General features: G+C 34.5%; 2 protein-coding genes across 3 annotated transcripts; both read right to left on the reverse strand.

Annotated features, from left to right (window-relative positions):
- Positions 1-893: 893 nt before the first annotated feature.
- Positions 894-2,354, reverse strand: LOC128225787 (uncharacterized). Its single transcript, XM_052935686.1, has one exon. The coding sequence runs from the start codon at positions 2,352-2,354 to the stop codon at positions 1,464-1,466; it is 891 nt and encodes a 296-aa protein (XP_052791646.1). The 3' UTR covers positions 894-1,463.
- An 8,434-nt stretch (positions 2,355-10,788) lies between these two features.
- On the reverse strand, positions 10,789-13,370 carry LOC128229365 (uncharacterized). Of its 2 annotated transcripts, none has more exons than XM_052941249.1 (2): positions 13,318-13,370; positions 10,789-11,773 (listed from the first exon to the last, which is right to left on the reverse strand). In XM_052941249.1, exon 2 carries the CDS (start codon positions 11,764-11,766, stop codon positions 10,894-10,896), a length of 873 nt encoding a protein of 290 aa, XP_052797209.1. In that variant the 5' UTR covers positions 11,767-11,773; positions 13,318-13,370; the 3' UTR covers positions 10,789-10,893. The 2 variants fall into 2 exon arrangements, with proteins under 2 accessions (XP_052797209.1, XP_052797208.1); XM_052941248.1 differs by lacking the exon at positions 13,318-13,370 and adding an exon at positions 12,045-12,098.
- Positions 13,371-13,952: the final 582 nt, after the last annotated feature.

Consider the following 13,952-nt stretch of genomic DNA (forward strand, 5'->3'; position numbering starts at 1 on the left):
TGCATGCTGGAATATATTTGGAACTGCAGGCTAATAATCATTCAGTTTTTCTACTACTCAAAAGGGCCAGAAAATCATTGACATTTTCATTCACTAATGGTTTATCAATTATAAACTATGCCCTTAACACTTAACTAAATGATGGCATAAGTTAAGTAGGGTCACATCCTAGAATACAGATACCGATCTAAGCTTTAAGATCCGATGTCAAGGAGTGAGTTTTAGAATCCAACACCATCACTGACAATGCAAATTTGAACTGGGACAATCTCGGTTGTCGAATATTCAACCTCGTTTAGGGGTTCAATGCAGGGGCAAACATCAACGCATTAGATGGACAAACATCATATTCAGAAATAACAACACCACAAAACACCCAAGACAAATGTCAAGTGATAAGACGGATTATCGTTTTGTTTTAGTATTGATTGACTTAAATTTAGAAAATGTAATCACTGACATTTGATATTTTACACACTGACCTCTTACACAATTAAAAGAATACACTCGTCAATGATGACCGACAATAGTTCATTCGGCTGTTGTTGGACAAACGATAGCCTATGTGTTGACATTTCACCTGATTACGACTAAACATCAAAATGCGTAATATGACTGTTACCAGTAAACTGTCTCCTATGTTTTTTTCCGACTGTACAAAAATAACCACCTTGGCATTGGTATAGCTATATATGCCTTTCTTACTGATGTAAAGTATTTTGATTAAGGTATTTGAAAAAGAAGGTACTTTTATTTTATTTTATCATAGAAAAATATATTATTAAACAGGATATAATAATTCCGAGTAATAATTAGTAAACATGCGCTAAAGCAATTACAATATTAAAAAAAAGTATATAATGTTTTCAAATACAACAACAATAGTTGCAGCTCTGGAATAATTCATTAAAAACTTTGCACAAAGTATCATGGAAAACATTCAATCTAAGGAGATTTGCAATGCATGAAAAACTACAGAAACAAGCTCAGTAACCAAAATTTTAAACATAAACGCAGTTCAATGGCACTGGGTAAACCAAATACATAGAACACACAGAAGAAATATCACAAACAAGAAATATGGAACAACGGCACAAAACTCCACAAACAGCACAGTGCATATATACTTTATAAAAAAACTAGGTATGCTCATCAAGGTACCGCTTTGGAACGGTCAATAAACCGTAAATTTACTAGGCAAACTACATTGTAGCATTGAAACATTGTACATGTCCAACAAATAACGATATGAAACTCTTATACGTGCCTTCCGATTCGCTTCTACTTTACATATTCATATGCTATCACAAAAGTATATATTTAATAATAATTAATTTATATGATTTGTATTTTTGGTTTTAATAACTATATTGCCATCTACTATCACCTTTAATTTAATCATGAAAAATGTACGCTCGCATTTTTATTATCAGTCACTATCACACACGTGTCCAAAGCCATTGTCAGTCATCTTCCGACAGCTCACTTGGCTCTATCTCAATTTCGGAGGACGCATCTGCCGGTGCGCCCTCTATCGGGGCACTCTGTACCTCCACATGCTGTTTTTTCCAAGAGACGTTTTTGCAAGTGCCACGGGAGGTGATCACAGCTATAACTTCATCTATTGAACTCCCTTCTACCGGCCTTGTCTCAATTTTTACAATTTTGTTTTCATCTGTCTCGTACTTCTGGTTGTATTCGACGAATATTGCGTGAAGGTTCGTAATGTAGTACGTCTTCACGATTTTGTCATCTCGTTTTCGTCTTATGGACACTGGTAGTGTTTTCCTTGGCAACGAGAGGGTCGTAGTTACCGTGAAGTCAAGTATTGAGGGTTGTTCATGAACAGACACGGTCACACGGGCGCGATTCATGGGCTGTATTTCAACGTTTGTATCGAACTTCCAAGTGATAGTGTTGTTAAACTCTTGGCTGTTTGTTTCAGTCACCGACAAAGACCCATTCACTCCACCCCCAAACTGAACAAAACCCGCTAAGTCCACCTCCAGGTTAGTTGTAGCACCATTAGTGTAGTTCTCCTGCAGCTCAATCCTAGTAGTCGCAGAAGTCTCCCTTGATGTTGAAAACGTGTGGCTCTGTTTTGTGTTGGTTTTATTTTCGTACTCCGAATAATACAACTCCACGTTTCTCTGATTCAAGTTTACGGTCACCGGTCTCTCTTGGCAATCAGTCGTGTGTGAGAAATCTAGGTATCCCCAGCTTATGTCGAAGTAGTAATTGGATTGTCTGTTGAAGATGCCCCTAATAAAACCCATATCTTCTTGGAAACAGTCCCATGCATAATTTTCAATAAACTCCTGTAGGTTAACTTGATGAACCGTATTCTCTGGCATCTTGGTTCTGAAAAGTAAAAATAGCATTTAAAATGAGTGAAAAATAAGTGTTTAAACACAAGAACCGTAAACCAAATATGAGCGTCCGTCGATGTTTCCCAGTTGAATACACGCACGAACACAAGCAGGCAAGCACACACCCATGCACGCACATACATATATATATATATATATATATATATATATATATATATATATATACACACATTCCCGCCTACACACACGCACGCACACAAATACACACACACACACACACATACTACTCACGCGCGCACGCGCGCACGCTCGCACATACAGAGGCACACCCGCTGACTTGCACGCACGCACGCACGCCTGCTCGCATGTTCGCACGCACGAAGGCAAGTATGCCCGTATGCACTTACGCACTCCAGCGTCCTCGCACGCACTCACGCTAGCAAACACACACACACACGGACACAAGTGCGCGCACATAAAATAAACACAAGCGCGCGGGCTTTTTCCAACGACGAGACCAGTGATATGACAACAATATAGCAAGGGTAGTAAAAACGACGTGTCCTCGAAGTTTTACATGTAGCTTTACGTGCATGCAAAAATGCTGTTTAATGGTCGATTGCAAATTTCACTATAAACTTTTTTTTGTTTTCTTGTATATGTCACGTGTTATCGTACTTGTCGTTCTTAACATATGCAATGCACACACCCAATGACGACATATTGCACCAAGAGAAGCCTAGGCGTACACGTACACGTAGTGTTTCGCTACGTTCATAAATACTTGACCGTTGAAAACAAACGAGCTAATAAAGTTGTAGCAGAAGTATAAAACATTGACTCAAATAATTGGTCAATTTTCAATCCCTCCAAATGCATGTTACATATGGATATAAAAGACAATTTTCGTAGTATCTGCGTATACCGTTGTTGTCATTTGTTGCCGTTAATTACAGTAAAACTATAGTTTATCAATATGAAGACAACAAATGTTCAACCACAGAGGGCATAATGACCATTATCTAGAGTGTTTTATCTACGTTTAAAGGCAATACAGATAATTTTAAAAAGAATGTATGAAGCTCGAAAAAATGTTTCATTTGCTTGTTTTTTGAAATTTCTTTCCACTTTAGATCTGATAATTTTGTCAAAACTACATTAGACGGAGTAATTTGCGTCTATAGTTTTGTAGAAAAAGTTGCGCTTGAGTGCCTAGATAAGCAAGAAAATAATGAACCACTAACGTCATTAGCGCTCATTAATGTAGGGTAAGTAATGTTTAATATGTAATGCTATTATGATATATGGAGGATATTTATTTGTTTTTAAAACATCGCAATATGTTTCACCGAATGAGCGACAAAAACTATATTATTGTAACAAGTGAACAATTTGATGTTTTCTTCGTAAAATATGATAAAACGTTTAAAGTTATTGAATGCTTTGAAAAGATACAAAATGACAGATAATTAAGGTTTCAGAAAAGCGCATCAAATAGTATGCGAATACAATGTCATTAACGAAAATTTGTCCCTGCCATGTACGAGCTGACGTTTGGTTTAAAAGTGAGACGGAGCTTAACTTTCAAAACAGTGTAAATTATCAACTTTATTTCACTGGTAAACCTTTATGATTGACAGAAAAGCATATAATACACATAAAACGTAATAAAAAATAATGTGAGAAAAAGATAAAAAAAGAGCGTTATTTGCATACAAATAGACAAATTACTATTAGCAGGTGGCCATCGTATATACATGTATCGATATATAATCATTAAGCGCAATGATTGTTGATTAAATGAATTAAATTAACGATTTTCCAATGGCATACCCTAATCCAATTTAGTCAATCTAACAGAAGAAGAAACACTTTTATTCAGTTTCTATACATAAAAGATATATGTTTAAACTAGGTCAATATGACCAAGGATTCAAATATTTCAAGCCATACAATGCAAATTTAGAAGCACGTGAATAAAAACAAATACTTTGATACAACTTATAGATATGAATCAATATAAAACGTTCAAATCAAGTTTAATCATTATTTATTATAGGATATTACCATAAACTAAAATATACTTACAATTTCTTCCTCCGAATTGTTGCATGTATAAATACTGTACTGTATATCCTGTCCAGTAGCCTTATTACAAAAGCAAAACACTTTTATAGGCCAGCATTAAGACTTGTCAAACAATAGTTATCTAAACAAATAAATGACTTTAATTAACAATGAAGCTCATATCATCCTCCATTATATCAGATTCGCTCGTATCTGTAATAATATATATATACCCGAGTCGCCCACATGAGATATGTGAGAAAAAACATGTGATCTAAAATGTATAATTTATTTGATAACGCAGTCTAAACTTATTTTCATGGGTAATACTGGTTCTGCGAAATATGATTTAAACCACAGAATCATTATAATTTGCATGTACAGTACAATCCCCATATAGAAACGTTAACACAATAATTGAAATATTTTATTTGTTTTTAATTTGTTCATACCAAAATTTTATTATGTTTTATTAAATCGACCAGGATAAAATATACATAACATGAGGAGTATTTCTCTTTACATTCAGAATATGCTGCATCAAATCAGTATGCACTTTTTCTATCAGCTTCAGATCACCGTATCCCTTTTTTTACAGGAACAATGTAGATTAGGTGAGACTGCTATGTCAAATAGTTTCATTATTCATTTGGCTGTCTTAAGGTAGACACACAATTATTATCTTATCATAAAGGCAAAATGATGATTATCTGGCCGTCTCTATCACATGAGTTTTTCTCAATTTGTTAAGCGCCTATATTTGATAAAAGCAAATCCAAGTTAATTGAAAGTGTCTATAACTGTTTAGTCTACCACCAAACACTAGAACTTTCAATTAATATCCAATTTCCATTTATAACAATAGTCAACAAAAGTGTTCAATAAAATATACATGGTCATGTTCAGTTTTAGTAAATATTACTGTAACAAAAACCTAACACTTATTTTAAATTACATAGTTATAGGCAATAGATAAATAAAAAGTTGAACAAAACAGAACAAAAGTTTATTTCAACTAATGCAATAAGGCATTTCATCAAACAAATATATACAATCAAACAATCCATTTATGCATGTGATCATCGTGACAAGTTAGTGTTTTTAAAAACAAATCAAGTTTAAAAAACAAAGAAAATGTTAAGGTAAAGTAATATTGTGAACAATAATGAATTCAAGACGGCTGTATAGCTAGTGTATGAGATACATTATGAGAATGCGTGTGGTCAATGGTTACAAGAATGAGTATACGATCAAAGTTTAAACAATATAACTGATGGACAAATTTCTTCTATTATCCGCTGTAACAAGAATTTTCATAACATTACAATGGTTGGTTTTGTTTTACTTCTAACAAGTTGAATACATTTAAACATGCTGGTTTTTACATAAAAACAAAATAAATTTGACCGGAGATTATCGAAACAATAGCATCTTAGAACAAAATAAAATTAATACTCAATTTATTGTGCATTGCATTATATACATTATCCAGCATTTTATTTCATGGAAGTTTATTTTGTCCGTACCTACCCTTTTCAATATGTGCCCTTATTGGACCCACAATCGAGCAATGAAAAGATATAACCTTTCAGAAATATTGTATTTAAGTTGAACAAATGAAGCTAAGTCCTGCAAGTTCTGTAATTTTATGAATATTATTTCAACTGTGACTTTGTCCGGTTGCATAATTAATCAGTTTTGAAAAAAATAAGTAGTTTGTCAAAACAAAATTTAATAACGACAACCATCTTTTATGCTTAGGCGTTGCGTTCCTTTGAACAGCTAATAACTTGATCTGTGTGGTCCTCAAACTTGAAGATCGAAGATGCAGAGGACATGAACCAATGTCCTAACAATATGCTCCTATTGGTCCCGTCGTTGTTTGCCCATCATGGTCCCAAAACGCTTGGTCAGAGTGGTCCGATGTGTTTTTCCACAAAGGTCCAAGGTTCAACCCACATAGTTCCCATGTTGTGTCATCATCTTAACCCATATAGAACTCATGCAAACTATTTGCACTTTTTCCGTGGGCCCAACATGATTTATCCACGTGGGGCACGTATAGAAATTTACATGTACCCATAAGGGCCCATACTTTTTGTAAGCTCGGAACCAGCCTCTATGGTTATGAATATAAGGTTTACAGGAAGCTTTGCATGCCTTCGTTATTGCATGCGTGAATGTAAGTTTATGAATAAACACGAATAATGATTGTAAACACAATTTTGTGCACCAGGAAGAACCAACCGAGAAGTTCATACAAGTCTTTGCGCATAAAATCACCTAATTTAAAAAAAACCTTAAACCTACATTATTTAAACTTCCGTTTAATTCAACCGCTGTCTTTCTTAAGTGGTTAAACAAATTGTAGATAGTGTTGCAGCATCGTCGGCAACCACGGTTCTTTCTTCCGTTACACTTCATACATACCGTGTTATTGTAGATAGATTTGCAGCGCCTGTTTATCTGTATACAAGACAAATAAATCAACATAGCTTACATCAGGGCTTAGTAAAATACTCACTTTGTGTTTCTGTTAGTATATAACACAAATGTATGTGCAAATGTCTGTCTGTACTTATTCCATGATATCAGATCGTTAACTAGCAATCAATCCGCAAATATATCTTTGTATGACACAAAGTTATGGTAACGAAGGTTTGTGTGAGGTAACGAAGGTTTCGTCTCATTTCAGGTTATATGGATTAAAGCAGAGCTGAAGTACGAAAATGGAAAAGCAGGATGCGAATGAGGGTACGCGTGCTTTTCTTTTAATTCGATGGAAATAGCACAAGCAAGTACTCGAATTTAGCACCTTAAGTGGAAAAGACAGTTACTCAATAAAGTTAAAAACAGCCCAAAGAATAATAAAAAGAAAGGTTAATAAAAGCATAATTACATCAGTAACTACCCCATGTTAGCAAACAGAAGATCTAATGTATGAAGCAAGCCCGTTGTCAGATGAGAAGAAAACATTTAAGAAACAAATGTTGCCGGGGAATTAACTACTGAACGAGCTAAGAAGGACACAAGAGAAAAGAATGAAAAGCTGTATCAGAGCCCTGTGCAGACTAGTATTTGGGAAAAGTATGAAGAAGTATATGACTTAAGTTCTTCTTAGGCAGAACACGGGGCTTTGGGGACACATGTATGGAAAAGTGAAAGCAAAATATACCAGTTGTTTTAGCAACTAGGCATAGCAAGGTGAAGAAGCACCGCTCTTTTCAAAGAAATGGAATACACAACGTGTAGCCGGGCGAAGAGTATCTCGAGAGAATCAAGGAGGGTGAAAGGCAGCATATTTATGTTTTATCAGACTACTTGACAAACGTATACGATAAATATAATTCGGTAAACCAAACAATTGATATTCCGTCCACGTTCCTTTTTAGATCAAAACCAAAATACGTCTTTATCAATACTCTTTCACGGTGAAGCTCATGCTTTTGCACGAAACATTTGAGAAGGCAATCCAACAGTAGCAAGTGGTGATGGTTTCAGAAATCAAACATACACTAAGCCAATGGACAACGCTTGAAATGGAAGAAAGATACAAGAGTCTCAGCATGATGCAGATCAAATATGTAAATATTGAAGAAATTGGCCGGCGTGTAAACACTGAGTAAGTTCAGATGGTTGCTGTGACCTTTACCTTGAAGGTAGAACAAATACCTTGTGCACAACACGTTCGCATCCTATGGTGGTAATTTCTTGCATTTTTTAAACGCCAACGATGAATGACAAAGATTTATGCCAGACACAAACTATCATCAGTAATGCTTGTATGACACAAGATACTTAGTCCAGAAGGTTGCTGTTGCATTGCCGAAATATAAGGGGAGACGAGTTTTGTGCACGACACGTCCTCGTGCTATGATGGTCATTTCTACGAAATATTCGTAATATGTAACTTTGTACGACAAAGATATGGACCTGATTCGAACTATCATCAGAAAGGTTTATGTGACAAAACGTACTAAGGGCAGAAGGTTTCTGTAACCGTAATCTCAAATGTGCGGACACAGGCGTGACACATTTTCGGGTATGATGGTCACTTCTGGCAAATAATTTTTAAATCCAACCTTGTATGACACAGATATGAACCGCACACGAACTATTGTCAGTAATAAACACTATAAATTGGGTAAAAGGCATACTAAATTCAGAAGGTTATTGTGACCTCAAAGGTATGAATACAAGTCTCATGCTCGTCAGCATGTCCTCATAATATGGTAGTCACTTCTACCAAATAATTTTAAATTCCGACCATGAATGAGAAAGATGTGGACCACATGAACATTTATCAGATAGGCTTCTCTAGTAAACTATACTAAGTTCATATAGTTGCTATGACATTGATTATGCAGTAAGGGTCAAGATCTTGTTCAATATACATCCATATGTTATCATAGTCTACGTTTAAAAGTTTACAACGATGTTGTAAATCCAATTGTTTCTTTTAACAAAGTTCTTGACAATCGGCCGATTTATTTACATTCATGTCATTAGATAAGAGATCTATGTATGCTATATGTTTTATTTTAATCAAGCACACATTTGTGGTAGACAATGCAGTGCATGCAGTATGAACGGACGAATAATAATCAATCATTATATTTACATTAACCCCTTTTCATTACTTTTATTCGTTTCGGCTTAACATCAATTAAATTATATTGGCGTCTATCTTCGTGTTTTACATATGCATGACCCAGGTAAGTGAGTGCAAAATCTTATTTTTTTTTTAATTTTGAATATACAGATTTATGTGGTATCTTGTTTTTATGCATATTTTTGTCTTAAATGTGTTTTAAGGGTAACAATAACGGAAGAAAATGAATGAGTAGTTGAAGAAAAAAAAGAAGTCGATTGAACACACAAACTCAATAATAACTCAATAATATTCAAGCCTATGAGGTCGATGCGACCCTTGCTAGTCCAAGGACCCATATTTTAATATGAATTCGGGAATGTCATGGAATTGGTTGGCAAGTAACTTTGATTGCTTATATTGTTTTTCTTGTCATATTCTCCTTGATATAGAATATTAAGTTTGATAAATGCAGTTCATGAGATATGAGGTAAAGATAGAATATAACAGGTGCATAAGGCTATTGCTTATGAGATTAAAATACATCTTGCGATTTGAAACAAGACATCAGTTTGCCCTCTTAATAAGTTGGTATGACGATTCATTTTGTATTGAAAGAACTAAACGAGCATGCTTTGTGGGACTTCATAATTATGAGGCTGAGCTTAACCCGATTTGTTAGCTGAACTTATGTCCATATTCTGGTTTTCGACTGGTCAAGGTAGCCACACCATAATTTACATTTTCACCTACTGGTAATTTTGTCGTTTAAAGCATATGAAATTAAAGTATGAGCCTTGTCTTCAACTTAATGACATCAAACATTAAATTGATTCACATCTATCGACCTAGTTGTAACATCTAAAGGTCAAGGATTAAGAGAGAGGAACCACCTTCATAACTGTTTCCTGACTAATATCAAGCGAGCATGTGGATATTATTTGTTTATAAATATTTACTAAAACTTTAGCACATGTGTTCGCCGATATTTTATATTTAACCAACTGACCTCTAAGATCCTTTGTTTAGTCAATTAGTTAAATGTTTTTCTAGTATTTAAACATGCTTATGTCTGAATCGAATTGATTATATTAGATTACTTTTAGATAAACTGCTGTACGTGTTAGATTTTGACCTACTGGCACCCACACTTCAAAATGAGTCAAATGACTGGCATTAGACAAACGTTTGCCTATGCGTTATTATCTGACCTACTGCCACCTACAAAGCATAATGGGTTATATGGCTGTTATAGTATTCTACCTTCCACACTTGACCATTCTTTAAATGAAAGCAAATAACTCTTTTCAGTCAAGTGTTTCTAACTGTGACCTACTGACATCAGCATGGGTCATATGGCTGTAACCAAAGTTGATGATTCAAACAAAGGTATATTGTGTTTGCTTGTTTGTTTTCCGAGTGTACAAAATACCCTGCTTAACATTGGTACTGATATAGAAATAATTGATGTGAAGTACGTGGATTATGGTAATGGAAAAAACTGCGAACTGCAAACTAAATAGCAAAATATATAATAAACATAACAAATAGAATGTAGAAATTACAATTAATAGTTAGTGAAGATTTGCAAATAAAATTACAAATATAGTTACAAAGTACAGAATGTATTAAAATATAAAAGAATGTAAAGTTAATTATAAGCATGGACGAGATTCCATTGTAATATATATGAAAGAGAAACTTGATTTAAGCTTTGAAACATATGAAAGTATCTCTTTGGTTATGAAGTTCGTTTGGCTTCTTCTCATTTTTGGCTTACGTGCCTTCCAGTGCCCCCTCTATCGGCGTCAACTGTACCAGTTCTTCACATTCTTCAAAAAATGTGTGATCATATTAGTACACGTCACATCGTTTATATGTTCAAAGTTATTATCCGTTATCTTCCTAATGTTCGCTCACCTCCTTCTTATTTTCGACAGGTGCCTCTGGCGGTGCACCCTCTATCGGCGTACACTGTACCTTCACATGCTGTTTTTTCCAAGAGACGTTTTTACACGTTCCATGGGAGGTTATCACAGCTATAACTTCATCTATCGCGCTCCCTTCTACTGGCCTTGTCTCAATTTTTACAATTCTGTCTTCATCTGTCGCATACTTCTTGTTGTAGTCGGCGAATATTGCGTTAAGGTTCGTAATGTAGTACGTCTTCACGATTTTGTCATCTCGTTTTCGTCTTAAAGACACTGGAAGAGTTTTCTTTGGCAATGAGAGGGTGGTAGTTACCGTGAAGTCAAGTATTGAGGGTTGTTCATAAACCAACAACGTCGCACGGGCGCGATTCCAGCGCGGGACGACAATATTTGTGTCAATATTCCAAGTGAGAGTCTTGGAAAACTCTTGGCTTTTGGTTTCCGTCACCGACAAAGACCCATTTACACCACCCCCGAACTTAACAATACCCGCTAGGTCCACTTCCAGATTAGTTTCAGCACCAATAGTGTAGTTCTCCTGCAGCTCAATACTAGTAGTCGCAGTAGTCTCCCTTGATGTTGAAAAGGTGTAATTCTGTTGTGTGTTGGTTTTATTATCGTACTCTGAATAATACAACTCCTCGTTTTTCTGATTCACATTCCCGGTCACAGGTCTCTCTTTACTCTCAGTCCTGTGTGAGAAATCGAGGTATCCCCAGCGTATGTCGAAGTAAAACTTGGATTTTCTGTTGAAGAGTCTCCTTATAAACCCAATATCCTGTTTGAAACAGTCCCATGCGTACTCTTCAATAAACTCCTGAAGATTTACTTGGTATACTTTTGGCATCTTGATTCTGAAATGGATAATAGATAAGTGTACACTCTCACTTAAATGAATACCAATGCTAGAGGTTTTGGTTTAGTTGATTAAAGAATACTTAGTTCACATACACACGGACGGCCATGCCCAGGTACACGCACAAGCACACACACATAAAAATACATACAGTGCAATTAATAACGAAAATACCATTGCTATAACAATATAGGTCAGGAGACACGACATGTACGTGAACTTGTGTAGCTAGACGTCCATGTAAAGGCTGTAGTAGAGTTAATACTCACATTTACCACGTTCCGTCGTGCTATGACATTGTAAACTTGTACAATGAACACAAACCTGGATGACGTGAAGAAGCCTTAACGTACACGTGCCCGTAGAAGTAATGTTTCGCAATCGTTCTATTGCTCAACAGATGCAAAAGACGAGCGAGAAGAATCATGAACCATTGTCACATATGCTTTATCAATTCTTATTATTTGCAAATATAAACTGAACAGAGAAAGAGGTGTCATAGTGTGTATTTTATATGGTTGTTGTAACAATTTCTAACACGCACGGAGCTTAAGTCGTATGCTGCTATTAAAACTATACATACACCATGAACAGCCTACTTCAACGACAGAACATAATCACCTTTCATTTGAGGAGTGAAATCTAAATTTTTCGTCAAATTAACGTTTAATGAACAAGATTATACGATAATATATTTTTTTTAAATAATGAATAAATATTTCAGCTCATAATTAACATAACCATCCAAATTAACAAGCGTGTTCTATTTTAATTATCTTATTCAAACAAGTCAAACAATAATTATCTAATCAAATGTATGACATGACCATAATCAAAAATAAAACTTATATCATATCATCCTTCATAATATGCAATTCGTTCATATACAACTCTTTGTATATCTAGTACATACTTTACCAAGCCCACGTTGTACAATAGATAGATGATAATTACAAAGTCCAAAGTTTTCTAGAACTTGAACAATGTTTTATATACTAAACAATTGAAATAAAAAAATATTAAAAGTCGACATAAAAATGTTAAATATGGTAAATTGTGTTTTATAATAATTATTTCTTATAATAATTAAGTCAGTCGTACAATTTATTTGACATTAAAACACGTATTAAGAATACAAAACACATATGTCGTACCCACATAAATATAAACCTTATCTTATTCTATAACAATGCAGAATAGTTTAGTTCAGAGACATATCGTATAAAAACATGTTACTGTTAATATCTATACCATAACAAAGGCTTTACTATTTTGATAATATTTTGCATACGTACCGGCCACGACACGTCACTAATTTATAAAAAGTAGTTCCAATTAAGAATTTAACACTTCGAACTTCGCTTTGGTTGTAATATGGTCTTTCTTAAGTTGTGTGTGTGTTACTTATTATCAGAGCCTATAACATGACACATCAAATAGAGTTTGGTTAGAACAACAATCTTTATAATTAAATGCAAAAGGTGTCAGAAAGTAAACATTTAATACTGTCGAAACATGTTTGATACTTTACTTTACACTTACAAGTTTCATAGCCGGCCATATGTTATGTTAATGGCGCACTTTCATGCTTTGACCGATGAGTGTAATCTTATCAGTACAAAGACATTGCGTGTAAGGTGAAGATTTTTATCTGCAATTAAGTTCGTGTCGCAGTACTTTACTATTCAAATCCTCCTTAAGCATTTTGATATGGATATAAAAATTGAACTATAAAAAGAAACAAAAAAACTGCTTTTAAAAACTGGTCAGAATATGCCATTGCATGCCTGCAATTAAGTAGATGTAAATTCACTAATAAACAGTGTTTACACAGTTTTGTTTACCAATAGAAACCAACCGAGTAGATCTCTGGGAATTATTCATAATATTACAATTAAGTTAGCAAATACATTCGATGGGGACAACGATTATTACGAAAAATGTACTCGGTTATGTTCAGATTCATCGTATAAGAATAAGTTTGTGTTTGTACCATAACAAAGGCTTTACTATTTTCGTGTTTTGATGAAATAAATTGATACACATAGTATATAATATTTACGTATGCTTTCAACTGTAGTAAAATAGATTAAATTTATTGACAGTATGACTATCAATAATTGGTTTTTACGTTTAACAAAAGCCTTGACTTTATTACTGAAAAGAGAGTGCTCCTT

Source organism: Mya arenaria, chromosome 3, assembly GCF_026914265.1.
Source record: "Mya arenaria isolate MELC-2E11 chromosome 3, ASM2691426v1".
NCBI lineage: Eukaryota > Metazoa > Mollusca > Bivalvia > Myida > Myidae > Mya > Mya arenaria.